This window comes from Pelophylax lessonae (genome assembly GCF_965119305.1).
Source record: "Pelophylax lessonae genome assembly, chromosome: 12".
NCBI lineage: Eukaryota > Metazoa > Chordata > Amphibia > Anura > Ranidae > Pelophylax > Pelophylax lessonae.
This window is the reverse complement of record NC_138779.1, coordinates 206,900,445-206,923,235: the sequence shown is the minus strand read 5'-3', so window position 1 is coordinate 206,923,235 and position 22,791 is coordinate 206,900,445. Positions and strand designations below refer to the sequence as shown.

Sequence of the window (22,791 nt, the reverse complement as noted above, 5' to 3'; positions counted from 1 at the left end):
TTGTCTTTATGCATTTCTGACTGGAGCCTCTTGCATTACTTGTGCCTATTCTACAGTTATTGAAAAATTGTTGTTCAATCTCCTGCTTTACTATGTACCGTTGTTTTGTATACAATAAAGTTTATTGAAAATAAAAAAAAAAGGGCTTCTTACCAGATCCCAAAAATTCAAGTCATGTGGTATACCATCCAGACTTTCTCAGGCAATGGGTGATGTACAGGGAAGGTGTCCTGGCGCTCACACTCAGATCGATGTCTAATTAACATGTATGTGGAGCAAGGAAAGAGGGAGTGCATTATCCCCAAAAAAAACTTTATTATAAAGATGGTGAACACTTACACTTACGATGATACAATCTGTGAAATGTGTATAGATGACCGCGGTTGCCTGCAGTGCAAGCCGTGGTATGATGAGTGACAGCGCCGTTCCTCCTTGGCTCTGACGCGTTTCCTAACAAAAGGGCTTCCACGGAGAATCGGCCTCCCTCTTTCCTTGCTCCACATACATGTTAATTAGACATCGATCTGAGTGTGAGCGCCAGGACGCCTTCCCTGTACATCACCTATTGCCTGAGAAAGTCGGGATGATATACCACACGCCTTGAATTTTTGGGATCTGGTAAGAAGCCCTTTTATAAAGAGGTGTGGAACCCACCACTTTCAATTTGGTCTGTCACAGAGGGGATTTCCTGGATTGATTTCTGCCTTCCACATGCCCTTTACATTATTAATTCTAGTAAGAAGCAAACCGGTGAGGTGGTGGGAAACTGTCACACCCAAGTTGGATCACCTTCATTTTCTTCTGCCAGGTTTGGGAAAGCTCGTACAAGCTCGGCCGGGTGGGCGCATGCACAGTTACGTAATGGCGCCACCTGGCGCCATTAAAACCTAATTATACCAGATAGTATAATTAGGTATTATCGTACTTATTAACATCTTGCACTTTATTTATATTTACATATTACATTTTTTGTATGGTCACACCTGAGCACATTTAACACTTTAGAATTGCAGGGAATTGGGATGAGAATTTTAAACTTTAGGCATAAGTAGTGCAGCTGAATGGAAGAATTATTCCAACTCTGCTACTTTGGCCTTAAGTTTGAAATTCCCTTTTCAATTTCCTGTATTTCTCTCTTTATTGAGTTGAGTAGACCCTATAATCTGATGATAAGAAGGAGGATATTAATTATGCAGAGTGGGCGGAGTTTCAGGGAAGTGGGCGTGGTGAGTAATTGATAGCTGTGCTGCAAAGTGCCCCTGGAAATTTTTTTCAAATGCTGGCAACTATGTGTTTCATGTGATGTGAGTCAAGAAAGCACAAGACTGAACAGAAGCCATGTTCATTGAATAATACTCAGCAGGAACAGGAAACACAACATGGGATGCAAGTACAACAGAGATACATCATAGAATTGCATATAAACAAACATAACATCCATAACATCTTCCACTCACACTTGATTAAGAAATAATGGCAACGCAAGCATGGCGTGCATTTGCCGTGATTCCCAGGAGTTCAACTGTGAATGGGGCCTTAGACTAAAAGTTCAGTTGGACTCTAAGCCTAGACTTACCTGTAGTGAAGTATATTCATCCTCTGTTTCCCTTTTCCTGAGAGCAGTGTATGTCGTATCAGAGGGCTGCTCGGGAAATACAAAGAATTATATTGAAAAAAAATTAAACTTTTAAAAACTAGAAGGTTGATATTCATATATGCACTGAGCGCACTCTTTTTCCAGATAATCACCATTTATATTCTTAATTCCGAGATTTATTTCAGACTGCGGATTACCTGATGTCCTCCTAGATGTCCACATAGGGGCGTATTCTCTATTGGAATATTAAAGGTGGGCCCTGCAGCTTTATCCACCTTGCCCAGAGTAATAGTGATCTGGATAAAGTGTTGATTATTTTTTGGACACCAGTTCTGTTTTGGAATAGATTAGAAGAGCCCCCCCACAGAAATAAGTGGGATCCTGCCTTTATGTCTATAGGACAAGTATTTCCCATCCCCTTTCCTGTAAGTAACATTACTAACTCCAAAATAAAGCATATGTTCATAAAAGTAGTGACTAGACGGTATAGTAGTTGCTCACAGTGGGTGGGGATTATTGCCCCATGAGCCTCTCTGTCATTAAATCTGACCTCCGACCTTCCCTTCAGTCCTGCACAGTTGTACCGGCTCCTCTTTATTTTTTTTATTTTTATCACATGACAGGTACTCTTGTGGAGGGATCTGGGGGTCTAAAAGACCCCAAACCCCTCATCTGCACTTAAAAGCATTCAAAATGGCAAGTTTGGCTGTTTTGAATGCTGTCATTTTTTTGAATCTGGTGCCAAGGTTTTACATGGAGACCCGATCAGAGCCAAATGCGGCTTTGACCGGGTCTTCGGCGGCTGTGCAGGCTGATTGCCCGGGTCTCCCGGTGGGATGGGAGACCCGGGCGAGCCGCGGAAGGCGGCAGGAGGGGGGGGGTCCCCTCCCGCTCCTTGTAATGACAGCCGAGCGGCTTCTCAGACGACATTACTGCACAGACGCCATGTTCATTGAATAATACTCAACAGGAACCGGAAACACAACACAGATGCTTCATAGAGTTGCATATAAACAAACATAACATCCATAACATCTTCCACTCAAACTTGATTAAGAAATAATGGCAACGCTCTCACCCTGACTGCCAGAAAGGCCCAGAGAAGACTCATAACCTTTATATTTACATCTGTGAAAATTACTATAGCGAGGTCCTGGAAGTCGCCTGCCCTGTCGTTCGAACAGCTCAAGCACAAACTTTCTTGGATTATGGTGAATGAACGTATGTCCGCAATGCTAAATGATAAAATGAAGATGTTTGATAAAGTGTGGGAGCCGTGGATCAGATATCTGGTGTCTGGGGACTCTTAGATTTGTGGCTAGTGGCCTGGGCTCTGGGATTGTGGGGTTCGGAAGGGGGGGGGTCTGGTCCAATTCATTTTCTCTCTTCTTTAACCTTTACTGTTTTTCTTTTCCTTCTTTTCTCTACTCTAAACCTCAGAGGTTATCATTACTGGGTTCTCCCAATTGTCAAGCCTGCACGTGAAAGTGATGCCTGTCCTTAGGGATAGGTTCATGACACGAATCGATATAATCTTGCTTTCTTGTTCAGCAACGAAAGTTTGACATGCCTTATCGTATTTTATACGACCGTAAACATTTACTCATCATAAAAGATAACCCACAAAGTTGGAATGTTCCATACAGTTTGGGAAGCTTTTCATTGTCTCAAGAAGATTTCTTTGCATGTATTGGGGGACTTGCAATTTTTTGTTGGACAATTTGGGAAGACGTTCTTTTTATTATCTCATAGTATTTTCTTTGTTATTGAAGTAAGTGAATTACTTTAATTACTTTAATAAAAACATTGAAACAGAAGAAATAATGGCAACGCAAGCATGTCATGTAGTTGCCGTGATTCCAATGAGTTTAAGTGTGAACGGGGCCTTAGACTCTAAGCCTAGACTTACCTGTAGTGAAGTATATTCATCCTCTGTTTCCCTTTTCTTGAGAGCAGTGTATGTCGTATCAGAGGGCTGCTCAGGAAATACAAAGAATTATATTGAAAAAAATTTAACTTTTAAAAACGAAAAGGTTGATATTCATATATGCACTGAGCGCATTCTTCTTCCAGACACATATTCACCATTTATATTCTTATCTCTGATATTTATTTCAGACTGTGGATTAACTGATGTCCCCCTAGATGTCCTCATAGGGACATATTATCTATTGGAATAATCAAGGTGGGCCCTGCAGTTTTATCCACCTTGCCCAGAGTTATAGTGATCTGGATAAAGTGTTAATTTTTTTTTGGACACCAATTCTGTTTTGGAATAGATTAGAAGAGCCCCCCCCCCCCCACCAGAAATAAGTGGGATCCTGCCTTTATGTCTATAGGACAAGTATTCCCCATCCCCTCTCCTGTAAGTAACATTACTAACTCCAAAATGAAGCAAATGTTCATAAAAGTAGTGACTAGATCAGTATTGTACTTGCTCACAGTGGGTTGGGATTCTTGCCCCATGAGCCTCTGTGTCCCTAAATCTGACCTCCGACCTTCCCTTCAGTCTTGCACAGTTGTAGTGGCTCCTCTCCTGTACGGAAATGCTTACTCTGATTTCACCGCACACTGTGAGCTTCTCACAGAAGCTGCAGCAAGCCAGATAGAACCCTCATCATTTCCTGGCTGGAGGATGTCCAGTATGAGCCAGACCACATGTGTCAAACATGAGGCCCGGGGGCCAAATCTGGCCCTCCGGGCCATTTCTTGTGGCCCTTGCACCGTTCCTGCAGCTGCAGCAACCCCCTTATTGTTAACGTCACCTTGTCTCATCCACCAGATACTGCACTTCTTCATGTAGCCACAGGGAGACTCGTTTCTGCCCCTTCTTCCCTGTCTCTGCAGTCGGCAGGAGAGAGGAAGACAGAACTCCCCATACATATCCTGTGCCTCTCTGTGCAGCTACAGTACCCTCTCCTCTCCACTTTCCTCTTGATCCCAGCATTCAGCAGACTCCAGATCTCCTCAGATCCTCCCCCAGACTCTGCACTTTCTGAATCTGCACAAGGTAAGGGGGTGCACTGTGATGTAAGGGAGGGTGGGGAACTCCTGACTTTTGATGGTGGGGGGGGGGCTCTTGACATCTAGTTTTACAGATAAAACCGGCCCTTTGACGGCAACCGTAATGCTAATGCGGCCCGTGATGAAATTCAGTTTGACACCCTTGATCTAGACTTTTCCTCCCCAGCCCCGTCAGTTTACTTTTCCACCCCCTACACTCTAGGTTTATTTCTTCAACAGCCTTTGGTAATGATTTATTTATACAGAAAAGAAAGTATTTATTATCTGAGAAAAATAAAATAATTTTCCTACCTGTGGACTCGCTGGTCTGTGGAATATTTTCTTTCTAAAAATTGGAAACAAGAAATAGGATTTGTCAGGATTATTGGGTGAATTAAAAGAAAAAAATTGAAATATTTGATTTTGAACAGTACAGCATCCATTTTGTTAGGAGTTCGTGGAAAGTTCATGTTCTTTTACAAGATGCCTTTACAGAGTCTTAAGTTCTACAGAAAATCCTTGTAAGTCTTTGGTCATAAATAAGAGGCCTTTATACATCTCATCAGATAAGAATCAATTAGCGAGACACCATACTAGTCACTGATGGCTAGTCTGGCCTGTAATCTTATCTGTATATATAACAATGAACAATATAGTCAGTATATTTCTTTTAAAGGATTATTTAAAAATAAGTTTTTAAAGATACATTATTATGTGTGAGAAGATATTAGCCATAATTATGTCATTATATTATGTAAGGCATATACAAATACATATATTTAGGAATGTTATATCACATTTTGGGTTTATATTCTTACAGTAGTAATCTTACTTAGAATTATTTTTATTAAGTGTAAGAACATGTGTATCTTGTCACTAATTACCTCATTTCAGAGAAGTTTGTGTTTAAGTGTTTTAGGTATCATAAATACCAGTCCTAGACTAAATGTCTGACACTTATGTCAGAATTCAAATAATTAATGGACTTTCACTAGCCAAGAGGTCAAAAGCTTATTTTTGAATAGCGGGCTATTGTCTGTTATGACGTATTTTAATGCTGAATTTAATGAACAGTACAATACTGCCTCCTGTGGAGATAATACCAAATGCAGTCTTGGGATAATTTAGATATTTCCAATATAGAAATATTATATTGTATTAAAAATATAATTATTGAAATGGCATTACTTGCCAGGGTGAATGATGCAGATTAGATGGACATTTATGTATGTACTGGGAGTATGGACAAAGTTTTATGTTTTGTTTTATAGTTAATCTTGAACATAGAGAAATCATCATTTAATTTTATTATCAAACATTGGGTTAATTATCAGGAGAGGTGTGTCTATGACCTCACCAGTTAAGGTATAGAATATCCCAACCAATGGGGATAATGTTTCATCCCTCTGGGTTTAACTTATGGTAATTTTTATAGCCCTTTGTTCATACCATATAAAAGGAACAACCCAGATGAGAGAGGACATCACTACTGACAACACATCTTACACTTGCAACATACACACTACTACATCCATTTATAGACCCATCCAGACATACTCCATCTTGCTCCATCATTCATCTGAAACAAAACTTTGAGGGAAGCCAAACGAAACTCCTCCCTCATTGACCACCAGGGGAGGGCTTGCAGCCTTAGGCCTGGGGGGCAAATCCAGTCAAGTGGCCCAATGAACCATGGAATCAGCTCACCATCCGTGCCCACCTGGTTTTGGACTGACAGCTGTATACAGTGTCTGGCCCCTACATTATTCCAGCCCTGAGTTTACTACCTTATTACTAGTTTTTACCACTTTTCAGCGTGGCCCGGGGGGCAATTGCCACCCTACCCCCCTTGCCAGTCCTCCCCTGTTGACCACCATCTTAAGAAAGGCATCTATCTTAGGACTCTGGTAATGACCATTTGAAGCTAGCAGCCATCTTAAGTGTGGTAAATATAACTTTGCTGTGTTATTTGATTTTATTCAACATTGTTTATTTCCTTCCTTATATGTTTTATATTGCATGTTTAAGGGTAATAAGATTACAATCCCAACCGTATAAACCATAGTAGATTTTTCTCTAAATAGCTGATTTTTGTTTTTATACATTTTTATTAATATCAGATTTAGCGCATTATTGCGAATTTAGTCTTCCGTTTTGCATGGCTTATTCTCGCTTCATCTGCAGTGAAGTGACTTTCGACTATGCGATTCGCACACAATTGTGGTCTGTTTATATAGAACACATACCTATGGTTTATGCTATACCTGGAGAAATGGTAATCTTGCTTTCATTTTGCTTTCACTTTGTTTCAGTTTCACTTTCATTATTGAGCTAAACATCACATTGCATTAATTGTTTGAAGTTAGTATTTTATGTAGAGTTGTTTCTTTGTGTCATTTCTTGTTTGATCATTTATTGTGAATACATGTCTTGAGAATAAATATTTTATATATATATTCCATACTGTAGACTGTACTCACTAAGATTGGTATATGCTTTTAAAAAGAAATTAATCAATTAAAAATAATTCACTACATATTAATTTGTGGAAATAAGTGGAGATTCTCCTACCGCACAGATCTTTGCTTATTAACCATAAATAGACACTGTTATACTCAGAGCAGTATAAATATTCTGACATAATGAAGTACGAGCGCGAGATATTATTAAATATTCTTACAGATTGTCATTGTGCATTGTGGTTATAACAGAGGTAAGATGAGCGCTGCTAATAAAAGAAGAGGAGTAGCAAAATAATGATATATAGATATACAGTATATATTATAGTTATTTTTTTTTTCTTACATGCTGTCCAGCGAAACTGCCCAGTACAGCAGCTGGGACAAACCATATAATACTGTCTGGGTAATTACATTGGCCAGCTTTTCATATTCATATGGTTTAAGCTTTTTTCTGAAATGGGGAAAAAAATCTCCTGCTTTAACTTCCAAAAAAGTGTTGGATAAAATGTAAGTTTTCATTTGTTAGTTGCTTTCTTGAAGTCCATTTAAAATTATGGGGGATATTTATGAAAAAAAAATTGCATAGCAATTCACCCAGCAAAAGTGCATGTACCTTTATTCTGTGCAAATGGATTGAATAAAGAGGAAAATACCACATTTTACCAATACAGTAGATGACGCATCATAGGAAATGTCTATGATTGATGGGGGGGGGGGGGGGGATTTGCTAAAACTGGAGAATGAAAAATCTGGTGCAGTTCGGGATTGAAACCAATTGCCATATTTATCGGTGTATAAAAGGAACCTTAATTATTGAGGGAAGTTTCAGGAAAAAATGTACATTTTAAATAAAGAACTTTGAAGCAAATAAGGGTCATAAATGCAGCCTGCTCAGTGCCCATCTGAAGCCTCACCATTGCCCACCATTGCAGCCTGATCTGTGCCCATATACAGCCTGGTCTGTGCCCATCATTGAAGTCTGATCTGTACCCATCATTGCAGCCTGATCTGTGCCCATCATTGCAGCCTAATATGTGCCCATATGCAGCCTTGTCATTGCCCATCATTGTAGCCTGATCTGTGCCTATTTGCAGCCTTGCCATTGCTCATCATCGCAGCCTGTTCTGTACCCATATGCAGCCTGGTCAGTGCCCATCTGCAGCCTGATCTGTGTCCATCATTGCAGCCTGATATGTGCCAATATGCAGCCTAATCTGTGCCCATCATTGCAGCCTGATATGTGCCCATATGAAGCCTGATATGTGCCCATCATTGCAGCCTGATATGTGCCCATATGCAGCCTGATCTGTGCCCATATGCAGCCTGATCTGTGCCCATATGCAACCTTGCCATTGCCCATCATTGCAGCCTGTTCTGTGCCCATCTGCAGCCTGATCTGTGCCCATCATTGCTGCCTGATATGTGCCCATGTGCAGACTTGCCACTGCCCACCATTGCAGCCTGATCTGTGCCCATCATTGCAGCCTGATCTGTGCCCATATGCAGCCTGATCTGTGCCCATCATTGCAGCCTGATATGTGCCCATATGCAGCCTTGCCATTACCCATCATTGTAGCCTGAGCTGTGCCCATATGCAGCCTGATCTGTGCCCATCATTGCAGCCTTATATGTGCACATATGCAGCCTTGCCATTGCCCATCATTGTAGCCTGATCTGTGCCCATCTGTTGCCTCACCATTGCCCATCATTGCAGCCGGTTCTGTGCCCATATGCAGCCTGATCGGTGCCCATCTGCAGCCGGATCGGTGCTCATCATTGCAGCCTGATATGGACTATGTGTGACTGTGAGATTTGAGAACACAGGGGATCCCGGCTCTGGGTAATGCGGCGGGGCTCCCCCTCCACTCCGAGACAGTCAGGTGCAATATCAGTGTATAACACGCACACATGTTTTGCCCCCTATTTTCAGGGGGGAAAAGTGCATGTTATACTCCGATAAATACTGTACATTTGTTTGTAGCCCTTTGCAGCAATACTGACATTTCTAAAGGAAAAAATGTAATTTAAACTTGCTCGCGGCTGTAATGTATTGTCGGCTCCCGGCAATACAGATAAAAAAAAATTAAAAAAACAGCGTGGGGTTCCCCCCAAAATCCATACCAGGCCCCTCGGGTCTGGTAAGGATTTTAAGGGGAACCCCATGCCAAAATTAAAAAAAAAATATGGTGTGGGGTTCCCCCTAAAATCCATACCAGACCCTTATCTGAGCACACTGATCAAGGGTCCTGAACTCACAACCTCACAATTGCAAGCCTGGCATTCTACCACCTACGCCACCGTCAAGCATGCTTAAGCTGAACACAAAGTGGATGAGACAGAAATAAGTGGGGGTGTGTTCAGCTTAAGCAGGCTTGACGGTGGCGCAGGTGGTAGAATGATAAAATACCAGGCTTGCACTTGAGATGGTTGTGGGTTCGGATCCCGTGGCCAGCAGGTGATTTATTGGAATCAGAGGTCAGAGTCCATGATAATGCAGGAACTCGAATTTCCTACGAAGAAACCCATATTTGTTCGTCTTTCAATGTTCGAGTCGAACTCAAAGCTCATCCCTAAACAACACAATAGACATAAAAATGCAATGTAACATAAAAATGCACGTTAAATACACATCAATTCACATAGATTTCAATGCATTACGGTGAGTTTTTACGTGCAGTATGGTGTGAAAGGACCCTAAATCTAACAAAAATCTGAATAATTTACCTCCAGCAGAAGTAGATGATCAGTGCAAGCAAAGGAAGGCAGATGACACCAAGGAAAGCGAAATATACTGTGCTTGGATTATCTGTAAGGAAACATAAATTTCAAAGGGTGATCATTTTCTGCATAGCATTGGTATCCGTGATCTAAGCCAGGGGTTTCCAAACTATGGCTCTCAGGCCAAATCCAGCCCTCTGAAAGATGATGTAAGAGGAAATTCTGATAGGGACAGTTATGTAGGGGGACTCTAATGTAAGGGGGGCTCTGATGAGGTCTTGATGTAAGGGGACAGGGGGGGGGGCTCTGATGGGGACTCCCATGTAAAGGAGACTCCGATGTAAGCAAAACTCAGTCGCAGTGGCAGCTGGTGCTCCATGGTCGCCGGCTCACTCACCCTGGGCAGGCAGCAGCAGGCGGCGGCTTCCCCCTCAGTCTCCTCCCTCCTCCTCCTTCTTGGCCAACAGCATGGCATCTCCTTTCGGCCAATCGGGAAACGGGTCTCAGCACCTGCTTTCTGATTGGCCAGGAGGAGAATCAATGTGACAATAACAAATATTCATTTGCTATTGTCACACAACTGGGTGGGCTCGGGGAGCAGTGCTCTGCGCCCCGAGCCCACCCTTTTTTGAAGCCTAGTAGAGCCAATGGCTCTAATCACTTTCTTAAAAAAAAAACCTATTGGAATCCATGCGTACGGCGCCCTGCATGTAGATTTGGGGGCCGGACACATGGATGGAGGGGCGGCGCCCCCAATAAATGTGCCGGCACTGCTCAGATGCAAGGGGAGCTTTGATTAGGACTGTGTTGTAAGGGGGGCTTTGATTAGGACTGTGATTTAAGGGGGACTTTGATTAGGACTGTGATGTAAGGGGGACTTTGATTAGGCCTGTGATGTAAGGGGGGCTTTGATGGGGTCTCTGAAGTAAGGGTCCTTTGATTGGGTCTCTGATGTAAGATTTTTTTTTTGTGTTGCTCTAAATCATATAATGCTGGTTACAAAAAAAAACTCCAATTGGAATGTATTTATTTATATAAATGTGATTCAATGATTTACAAAACTATACGAAGTGGCCCTCTTACTGAAAAGTTTGTAGACCCCTGATCTAAGCTGTGGCGGGTCTTCTTTAGTTCTTAAAGTGGTTATAAACCCTTACATATACCCAGTGAAGTGACTGGTCTCAGGTGATACACAGACATGAAATAAATCCTCCTGCATAGGTTGTACCTGTTTATCTGCTTTAATCTCTTCTCTACACGTGTTCAAATTCCAGAATTTTTACAGCTTGTCTGAACTTTCAGAAAAAAGGGGACAGAGAGCTGATTGGAGGAAAGGGACACAACTTCCTTCACACAGCACACAGAAGTAAAGCTGAGGCTGTCAATCACAGGCTGTGTGCTGAAGCTCTGCCCCCTGTCAATTTTGTATCTCTTGGTGTCAGGAAAACTTATAATACACAGATATTAAACAAATCTACATAAGTTTTATCTGTTTGAATTTAAATAGCTTGTCTGGGAGTTCAGAAAAAAGGGGACGGGGAGTTGAAATGACACTAAGAGCTGATTGGAGGGAAGAGACACACCCCCTTCACACAGCATACAGGAACAGAGCTGAGGCTGTCAATCAGCTGGAGGTCCCTCCCCTGTCACCATTTTTCTCTTGGTGTCAGGAAAACTTGCAGGAAGTGACTCATGCTGATAGTACTTTTTGGCACCAATGACTGGTTATATGGCAGCCAATTTAGCCAGCAACTGGGGTGGGGGGTTGTTGGATGGGTCAGGGGATGGGATATTCACAGAGTCTGTCCTCAACCCTTTGTCCCACCACAACCCCCTTTATATTAGTGTCCTCGGTTCCCCTTTACACCACAGCCCCCCTTTACAGCACAGTCCCCCTTTATATCAATGTCCTCAGTTCCCCTTTACACCACAGCCCCCCTTTACAGCATAGCCCCCCTTTATATCAGTGTCCTCAGTTCCCCTTCACACCACAGCCCCCCTTTACAGCACAGCCCTCCTTTATATCAGTGTCCTCAGTTCCCCTTCACACCACAGCCCCCCTTTTCAGCACAATCCCCCCTTTATATCAGTGTCCTCAGTTCCCCTTCACACCACAGCCCCCCTTTACATCACAGTGCCTTTATATAAGTGTCCTCAGTTCCCTTTCACACCACAGCCCCCCTTTACAGCACAGTGCCCTTTATATAAGTGTCCTCAGTTCCCCTTCACACCACAGCTCCCCTTTACAGCACATTCCGCCCTTTATATCAGTGTTCTCAGTTCCCCTTCACATTACAGCCCCCCTTTACAGCACAGCCCCCCTTTATATCAGTGTCCTCAGTTCCCCTTTAGACCACAGCCCCCCTTTACAGCATAGCCCCCCTTTATATCAGTGTCCTCAGTTCCTCTATAGACCACAGCCCCCCTTTACAGTGCATTCCCCTTTACGTTATTGTAATGGGCACTGCTCTGTAAAGGAGGTACTTTTGACAATATAATGTATTTGACACAGACTTATTCCTATGAATTCATTTTAATATTATTCATTTGATACTGGGTGATTGTACCATTGATAGTGCCTACACCCATCTCTTATTTCTCATAGCTTACAGAAAATTTTCTTTTCACTCCCAGTGGCTGATCAGAGTGTTGGGGCAGTAAAAGGAAGGTAAAGTGTGTTGCTGGGGAGGACTCAGTGATTCCACAAGCATTTAGATTTGTTGTACACCTGTGTCCAGATCATGGACATTAACTTTATTAGCCTTAACGGTAAAATAGCTTTAAAATAAGTCCTCACTGACCTCGAAAGCTGCATGTACTGCGAAGTAATTCATCTACAAAGATCACTCTAAATTCGGGTTTAGTCAGTTTAGAACAGTTTTTCCCAACCTACCCTGGAGGAACCCCCTAAAATCAATTTTAGGTCTCGGGGAACCCTTACTATAACCAACCCACTTGGGGAGTAAATAGAAAAATATCCCCTTACAATGGTGGTCGGTAGGAATATTTTAACCCTCCCAGACAGTGAAAATGATCATTGGTGTCATGCTGCTGGTATTGCCAAGTGGTGTTCAGCCTGAAACTATCCAAGCACCACCAAATAGGTGGTCAATTTGCCACAGCTCAGGGAATGCCTAGCAACCTCTGAAGGCACCTTAGTTGAGGTCAGCTGGTTTAAAAACACCTGATGTGTGTTTACAATAGAGGGCTGCCAAGATTTTGCTACAATAGAAAGTGTTAGGAAATTAACTAAGATTTCAGTGCCTCAGTTTTGAAGTATGAAGTTAAATTTCTCCACAATGCTTATGGCTTCAGAGTTGAATGGTTCTTATTTTAAAGTGTGGAGTGTGCCTGTAGTCTTATTTTAAAGTGCCTTTACTGCTTGTTCGGAATAGTGTGCCTGTAGTCTTATTTTAAAGTGCCTTTACTGCTTGTTCGGAATTCATACCTACTTTAGTGTGCATAGTCTGGGCACAGGTTCACTTTAAAGGATAGGTTGAAAGATAAAATAGATGTGTTAATAATTTTAGTGGAAAGAGGACATAGACAATGAGGAAGTATTGAAGCACATCTGCACTTAGATTATCAGAAATCTCTAGTTTCTTGTGAAGTAAAAATTGCTAGTTCCCTTTTTCACCCAATAAAACATTACCATCCACTCTATACACTTCTTCTTCTTGCATGCGATCCGATTCCGGTGCAGATAACTTGGTGGTTTTATGCAAGTTTCCTTGAGGTTTGAGCCACCAACTTTGTTTCTACTTTATCAACCCAAATCTAAGGGCGGAGGTATCTCAATTAACATTAATGTGCTGTGAAATTACCTATGATTTAGGTGATCTACATTCAGGGGAGGACTGGACCAGGGGGCAATTGCCCCCTGGGCCACTCTGATGCCCCGTAAAAAGGCTGCACCGTTTCTGCCACAGACTTGCCTAAAGTATTCCTGGTGAACAGAAGTTAAAAAGTCCCCACTGCTGACCTACTGAGTGCGGGATGAAGACAAGAACAGAGAGCAGGCCTCCCCCCCCCCCCCCAAGCATGGATGGTGTAAACTGTGTCTGAGCAGAGGCCAGTTCCATGCCCCACTGGATACTCTTTTCCCCTGACCGAGCTGTCCCAGCTCCCCCCTGGTGGCCAGGTCCGGAACCCAGATTCGGCCAGTGAGTAGAAAGTACCTGGAGCGGAGCTTCAGCCTGGAATGGTGGTCAGGAGGAGGCCGGGAAGAGGGAGAGTGGGTAGAGGCACCATGGGTCTCTGGTTTGTACGTGCCCCCTGGGCCCAAATTTGCCAGTCAGCCCCTGTCTACACTATATCCTAAATGACATGTACTGTACAGTATCAATAAAATTGGTTTATTATGTCATTGAATATAAGATTTAAGGCACTGTTTTATTCAAAACCAAAGTGCTGATACAGCATGTAAAGCCTACCTTAAAGTGATATTAATGGCAAGTTTAAAAAAAACAAAAAAACATGGTATACTGAACCTACCTTCTGTGTGTAATGGTTTTGCACAGAGCAGCCCCAATCCACCTCTTCTCGGGTCCCCCGCCAGTGCTCCTGGCCCCTCCCTCCTGCCAAGTGCCCCCAGAGCAAACAGCTTGCTGTGGGATCACTCAAGCAGGCTTGTTTTTGAGCCACTGCTCTGCATGTAAATTCAGACACAAAGCCACGGCTTGGCCATGCCCCCTCTCTCTTCTTATTGGTTCACTGACTATGACTGACAGCAGCAGGAGCCAATGACTTCCACTGCTGTCTCAGCCAATGAGGAGGGAGCGTCCCTGGAGAGCCGAGTCTCTTCTTGTGCACATTGCTGGATCAAGATAGGGTATTAGGGGGGCTGGGGGAGACACTGCACAAAGAAGGTTTTTTACCTTCTTGCATAGCCCAGGGTTGTCGGGATTTGGGAAGAGGCCCTTGGCCCTTGGGGGGAGTTTGGTTTAGGGGGGGCATTTGCCCCCCCCCCTTTTTTTTTTGGTCTGCCAGGCTGCATGCTCCAATTTTGACTCATTTATTTTTCTGTAATGTCAGTTTTGCTGTAGCATGTTCTATATATGCTACAGATGCTCCACTTTACAGGCAGACTAAGGGGACCCACCAGGCACCATATTTAAAGGAATTTTTCATTTTTATTGTTGCACTTTAAGCATCAATAAAATCGCTGCTCCTGAAAAAAACAATTGCATTTAAAACTTTTTGTGCATTGATACATGTCCCCTAGAGCAATACCCAAACCCCCCATACCCCTTTTATGGCCAATTACTTACATTTAAGCCTTTTTTTAAAACAATCACTGGGAGGTCTGACCATTGCCCTGGTTACCGCATAGTTATCACAAGCTTGGAGCAGTACTTAACCCCCCTGGCGGTAATCCCGAGCGTGACTCGGGGTGGATTTTTTAGTGCAGGATCGGTATCCCCGAGTCACGCTCGGGGTGAATGTGCAGAGAGCGCAGCGGTGTCTCTTACCTTCTCCTGGCGATCCAGCGATGATCTCTCATTGCTGTGACCGCCAGCCGAGAGTCCCGCCGCTCGTCCGTCCTCCGTCGGTGTGATGACTTCCTAGTTCCGTTCCCTGCAGCAGCAATGCTGCATGGGAGCGGAACTAGGGAGGAAAATTCAAAAAAACGTTGCACAAAACACAAACACATAACACATTTTATATTATATATATATATGTGTGTATATGTATATATATATATATATATATATATATATATATATATACACATATATATACATATATATATATATATGCACACACACATATATATATGCACACACACACACATATATATATATATATATATAACATTATATTATTGATTCGATTTTAATTATATATTTTATATGTGTGTGTGTGTGTGTGTGTGTGTGTGTGTGTGTGTGTGTGTATATATATATATATATATATATATATATATATATATATATACACACACACATATATATATATATATAATATATCACGCATGAATTATAATCTAATCAATAATATAATTTTATTATATATATTATATATTATATAATAAAATTATATTATTGATTCGATTATAATTCATGCGTTTGTGTTTCAAATTTATCACATCTGGGATGTCTACTAGACTCTTGTTTTGGTCAGGTTTAAGTCAGTAATTACTAAGAATTGTAGGCCTATAATACATAACGCCAAATTTCCATGAAAAAAATTGTACCGCTTTTGGTATGTAATTCCTGACAGAATCATACCGCCAGGGAGGTTAATTACAGCATGCATTTATTTCTTTTTTTCCTTTAGCGAATCGACTTTAATGCCTTTTTTATGCGTTATTTACCGACCGTTTTTGGTGTTTCTATAAAATACCACATACGAGTGAATTGACATTTTCCTTGAGTAAGGGCGAATGATTCATGTAGCATTTACTTCCTGCCCTTAGCTTAAGTAGGCATGTAAGAGGTTGTGCTTAGCTGAGAAAACCCCTCCTCCTCTCCTCCCCTCCTAGAGACTCCTGGGATGTATGGCATCATTTGCCTAGGCAGGAAATCAGGATGTAACTGAAGAAATGCAAAAAAAAAAAGTGTAAAACAAGTAAATATGATACACTTTCCTATCTATTTACTAATGCTAACAGCATGAGGAATTAAAAATAATGCCAAACTGCGCCCTCCCCTTCCCTTAGGGTTAGGGTCAAGGCACCCCTATCCCTGCAGTAAATCCATTGCACCCAGGGCAACTGTCACTCCTGCCCACCCCTTATCATGGCCCTGGTGATGTTCCATTTTAAAAAAGAAAGCAGGATTCCAAATCAGACAGTTTCTAACTATATGATTACATTTAGGATCAAATGTGTCTGTCCCATCAGATTCAGTGGGAACCCGACCACAAAGAACGCCACGCCCTGAGCTGGGAGATTAAAGGGAGGAGGCTGTGATCAATGTTGCCAAAATTGTTTCTTGTGACCTGGACCCCCCCTGGTATCTAAATTGATTCACCCAATTTAGTAGGGAAGGGGATCTCTGTCATCAATAGGAAATAGGATAGATTTGTACCAGTTAAACTGAATGCCAGAAAAGGATCCAAAGGTATCAAAGATCCGTAGGGCTGTCAGGACTGAAGGGCATGCATCAATAAGGAAGAGCAGGGCATCATCTGCCTACAGGGATATTTTCTCTTCCAATGTCCAAACCCACCCGCAAACGCTAGACCTCAGAGGAATCCCTGATCAAAATGGCAGGGGCTCCAAAGCTAGGGCAAACAAGATAGGGGACAGTGGACAGCCCTGCCATGTGGCCCCAATGGAGGGGAAATTCCTCAGAGAGCCAATCATTAGTACGGACATGTGCCCTGGGAGCCCTATAGGGAAGCTGAATCCAATGTAAAAACTTGGAACCAAAATCATATTGACGCATAATTTCCCATAAATAGACCCATTGAGTCAAACGCCTTTTCTGCATACAGCACAGGGGCAGATCCAGGGGGGCAATGGGGCAATTGATAGTGAGCCAGCCAGGGGGTGATTGGGCAGGCTGGTGAGCAGGCTGGCGGGTAATCTGGTGGGCCAATGAGTGGGCAGACAGGCAGGTGGACGGGTAGATGGGCAGGCCAGTGAGAGGGCAGACAGGCAGGTGAGTGGGCAAGCAGATAGATGACATCATCTCACCGCCCGCCCTGCATCACCGCAGTTCAGCATCTGACAGAACACCGCCCTCACTGTGCAGCCATGGGCAGCAAAGAGATTACATTATCTCTCAGTGGCTCGCCCTCACTCTGGGACACAGCCACTGGCAAGGAACAATCCACATCTTGTGGCAGGCAATGTGGAAAGTGAAAAGTTGCATCTGATGGCAGGCAATGTGGAAAGTGGCAAGCTAGATCTGGTGGCAGGCAACGTGGAAAGTGACAAATTGCATCTGATGGCAGGCAATGTGGAAAGTGACAAGCTATATCTGGTGGCAGGCAATGTGGAAAGTGACAAGCTACATCTGGTGGCAGGCAACATGGAAAGTGACAAGCTACATCTGGTGGCAGGCAATGTGGAAAGTGACATGCTACATCTGGTGGCAGGCAATTTGGAAAGTGACGAGCTGCATCTGGTGGCAGGCAACGTGGAAAGTGACAAGCTGCATCTGGTGGCAGGCAACGTGGAAAGTGACAAGCTAGATCTGGTTGCAGGCAATGTGGAAAGTGACGAGCTGCATCTGGTGGCAGGCAACGTGGAAAGTGACAAGCTGCATCTGGTGGCAGGCAACATGGAAAGTGACAAGCTAGATCTGGTGGCAGGCAACGTGGAAAGTGACAAGTTGCATCTGATGGCAGGCAATGTGGAAAGTGACAAGCTATATCTGGTGGCAGGCAATGTGCAAAGTGACAAGCTTCATCTGGTGGCAGGCAACGTGGAAAGTGACACGCTCAGGGCTCCCACTGATTCTGCATTATTGCGAGTTGAAATATTTGATATTACAATGTAATAATAGGAATAATGCGCTTCAATCATCCTGACACCATATCAACCATGGTGCCGTAATGATTGAAGCACCAACACCAGCCACTGCCCTGCCAAATTGCTCACGAAAAACCGAAGTGCCCCTCCAGAGACTAGACTCTGGATCCGCCCCTGGTCCAGCGAGTCGATGACTCTAGTGCCAGGGTTATCATATGGCAGAGAGAGATTCAGAAAAAGGCCGCGTATATTGATGCCGGTTCCCTTGCCCGGCATGAATCCTGTTTGGTCAACATGGATCAATCCCTACAACCACTTTACATGTAAATTCCAGGCAGATATAAAGGACAGGAATTCATTCATTTTGTATCCTTAATTGAGTGCCCATTCATCGTATTTTTAATTGAATACCCAAACACAAACAAGACAGCCTGGGCTGAGATAAATAAGGTTGAATGATGCTGGTGGTCATTCAACATGGAACATTAAGGAAATCTAGTGATGGAAAAAAGAAATACTCTGGGGGACAGCTGTGGTTTGAAGGTAAGTATTACAGCAAACACTTTTTTATTCTATCTTTTTAAGGTTTTTTTTTAATTTTTTTTTTTTTAACTTTTTTATTTGGTTTTCCTTTAACTACTACAGATATAGAAGTGAAATAGAGATAAATACACATAGTATACATGTTTTTGTAGTACTCCCATTGCTTACTAAATTAGTAGGAAGAGAGAGCGGATGGAACGAGAGATTAACTTGTCACAGTGCTGCTTCTCTTTGCCTGTCCAATCACAGACTGGGGGTGGGCCCATGACAGCCTGGGCTCAGATGAATAAGGTTGAACGATGCTGGCTGTCATTTAACAAACTAAAATATATACAGTACCTAGTAACACTAAAGGAGCATTGTGGGGGACAGCTGAGGTTGGAAGGTGAGTATAACAGCAAAAGCTGTATTTTTTTAATTTTATCTTTTAATGGGCCATTTTTTTACTTTAATGTTTGCCTGGAGTTGTGCTTTAACAGATAGAATTATATAGAAGTAAAACAGGATTTAATATAAATAGTATACATGCTTTGTGTAGTATTCAATAGTAAACTAATAGGAACAGAGAGCAGATGGAAAGAGAGATTATCTGATCACTGTGCTGCTTCTCTTTCATTGTCCAATCACAAACTGGGGGTGGGCCCATGATAGCCTGGGCTCAGATAATAAGGATGAACGATGCTGGCTGTCATTCAAAATGAAAACCTGAGGACATCTAGTGGTGGAAAAGAATTACTATGAGGGACAGCTGTGGTTTGAAGACTTATCAATAAACTGCAGTCATTGAGCATGGACTCCCATATTGTTGAGTGGATTAGGCAGTGGCTGAGTGACAGACAACAGAGGGTTGTAGTCAATGGAGAACATTCAGAACAAGGTCATGTTACCAGTGGGGTACCTCAGGGATCTGTACTGGGACCAATTTTGTTTAATATCTTCATACGTGATATTGCAAAAGGCCTCGATGGTAAGGTTTGTCTTTTTGCTAATGACACAAAGATATGTAACAGGGTTGATGTTCCTGGAGGGAAACGCCAAATGGAAAAGAATTTAGGAAAACTAGAAGAATGGTCACAACTCTGGCAACTGAAATTTAATGTGGATAAGTGCAAGATAATGCACCTGGGGCGTAAAAACCCAAGGGCAGAATATAGAATATTTGACACAGTCCTGACCTCAGTATCTGAGGAAAGGGATTTAGGAGTAATTATTTCAGAAGACTTAAAGGTGGGAAGACAATGTAATAGAGCAGCACGAAATGCCAGCAGAATGCTTGGATGTATAGGGAGAGGTATAAGCAGTAGAAAGAGAGAAGTGCTTATGCCTCTGTACAGAACACTGGTGAGACCTCACTTGGAGTATTGTGCGCAGTACTGGAGGCCATATCTCCAGAAGGATATAGATACTCTAGAGAGAGTTCAGAGAAGAGCTACTAAACTAGTACATGGATTGCAGGAAAAAACTTACCAGGAAAGGTTAAAGGACCTTAACATGTATAGCTTGGAAGAAAGAAGAGACAGAGGGGATATGATAGAAACTTTTAAATACATAAAGGGAATCAACTCGGTAAAGGAGGAGAGCATATTTAAAAGAAGAAAAACTACCACAAGAGGACACAGTTTTAAATTAGGGGGCAAAGGTTTAAAAGTAATACGAGGAAGTATTACTTTACTGAGAGAGTAGTGGATGCATGGAATAACCTTCCTGCAGAAGTGGTAGCTGCAAATACAGTGAAGGAGTTTAAGCATGCATGGGATAGGCATAAGGCTATCCTTCATATAAGATAGGGCCAGGGACTATTCATAGGATTCAGATATATTGGGCAGACTAGGTGGGCCAAATGGTTCTTATCTGCCGACACATTCTATGTTTCTATGTTTGGAGGGTTTGGAGGTGAGTATTGTAGCAAAATCAGTTTTTATGGTTCCATCTTTTAATAAGCTATATATATATTTTTTTTTTTTTTTTATTTTCTGTTTGACTGGAGTTCTGCTTTAACTAATAGAAATATATGGAAGCGAAATAAAGATAAATACAATTAGTATACATTATTTTATATAATAGTTATATATAATAGTATATTTTGTAGTACTCACATTGCTTAGTAAACTCGAACATAGAGGACTCTTCTGTTCCCATTTCATTTGTTGCAGCACAGATATATTTTTCTGTTTTTGTATTCTTCACAGATATTTTATCCCCGTGTCCATGTAATAATTTCCCACCTTCACCAATCCGGTACCAGGTGTAATTATTTACCGGAGGATTGCCTTGACTTGAACAAATCAGTGTGACATCATCATCACCTTCTTGTGTGTTCTTCTTATCATCAAATGAAATGGTGACGTTCCTAGGATGATCTGCGCAGCAATAAATAATATATGGCATGATTTATAAAGTATTCTATAAATAAAATAGTATAAAATATATTGCTGAAAGAAAATGTTTCATGGCTGGTGGGAGGGGCCGGCGGGTTGCTATACATGGCTTCCTGAAAACATCACAGCAACCCGCCTCAGTACTTCTCCCAAGAGCCCTCAGTGCTGGTGCAAGCAGTGAGCTTCCTCTTGGGAGGAGTTACAGATATAAAAATACCCTGATGGATGGATGTCAGCCTGGAGGAGTGGGCAGACTGCATTTGCATGCATACCAACCTAGGTAATGCCCATATGCAATGCTGAGTCCCCATGATTGGTAAAAATGAAAACCATGGAATGAAAGGGGTAGGCCAGGAACAGTCTGGGGAGGAAAGGGCTAGATTTTGTTTGACGTCCTTCAGCCAAAAAATGAGATAGGGCTCTATCTGACTTGCTGCAGCTTCTAATGCACATTGTGAGAAGCTCACAGTGTGCAGTGAAATCAGAGTAAGCCATTTCAGCCCAGGAGAGAATCTGGTACAGCTGTGTAAGACTGAAGGGGAGACTGGAATAGAAAACACGTTAGCAGGTACTTACAGGAGTGTTATGTAAAAATAAAGTTCACTTTATTTTTGTTTTCTTTGTGGATAATGTGAACCATGATAAAGTTCTATATTACTGTGCTTTGTAAAATAAAGTGTAGTGAGTTAGTAAGTTGCCTATGGGTTACATCTGCCCACTCCCAGGTGTTTATGGTTCTGCCCCCTCTTGGTGAGCCATAAATACCAGGGGAGGGCTCGGGTCTCTTTCTCTTCCACATGGGAATATGGGAATACAGAGGAAGGACTGCTGCACTATGTAGACCTGCTGAAGCATGTCGCCCCCCTAGTGGGATTTTGGGATTCACCGGGAAAGGATTCTACAAGTAATGGACTTATGCTGAATGGATTGAATGGCTTTTCTAGAAGGTATGACATGGGCAGCCTGAGTTAGCTAGTGTTAGGACTGTGTAAGAACTGTGAGAGACTGTGCTGTATTAACCGCTTGCCAACCAGCCGCCGTACTTATACAGCGGCAGGTTGGCTCTGTTCCGCAAAACGACGTACCCGTACTTCTTTCTATGGGACCGCTAGTGGGGGTGCGCGCATGCACTGATTGGCCACAGGGGGCGCCAACTAGCGGTTACGGTGGCTGCGATGTCCGCCGGGCACCCGCGATCACTCCCTATGGAGACAGAATGGCGGCCTGCCGTTGTAAACACGGCAGAACACTGTTCTGTCAGTGATGAACACAGGGATCCTGTGTTCCTCTTATTCAGGAACACGGGTCTCTGTATGCATTCAGCAAGCTCATCCCCCCACACAGTTAGAAAGCACCCCCTAGGGACACATTTAGCCCTTTGATCGCCCCTGGTGTTAAACCCCTTCCCTGCAAGTAGCATTAGAACAGTATTAGTGCATATTATTTAGCACTGATTACTGTAGTAATGTCACTGGTCCCCCCAAAAGTGTCAAAAATGTCAGTTAGGGGTCCGATCTGTCCACCGCAATGTCGCATCCCGTTAAAAAACGCAGATCGCTGCCATTACTAGTAATAAATAAATAAAATGACATAAATCTTTCCCCTAGTTTGTAGACTTTTGGGCAAACCAGTCAATTTTCACATTGGGATATTTTTAACCAAAAATAT

At 42.6% G+C, this 22,791-nt stretch overlaps 1 protein-coding gene across 1 annotated transcript in view; it reads right to left on the bottom strand.

Moving 5' to 3' along the window:
• Positions 1 to 22,791, bottom strand: part of LOC309567865 (sialic acid-binding Ig-like lectin 13) — a 169,822-nt gene that overhangs the window by 1,745 nt on the left and 145,286 nt on the right. The window contains exons 7-9 of the mRNA XM_082273369.1: positions 4,913 to 4,946; positions 3,507 to 3,572; positions 1,577 to 1,642 (exon numbers count right to left, since the gene is read on the bottom strand). Of these exons, the coding sequence (XP_082129495.1) occupies positions 1,577 to 1,642; positions 3,507 to 3,572; positions 4,913 to 4,946 (166 nt within the window). The remainder of the gene's footprint in view (positions 1 to 1,576; positions 1,643 to 3,506; positions 3,573 to 4,912; positions 4,947 to 22,791) is intronic.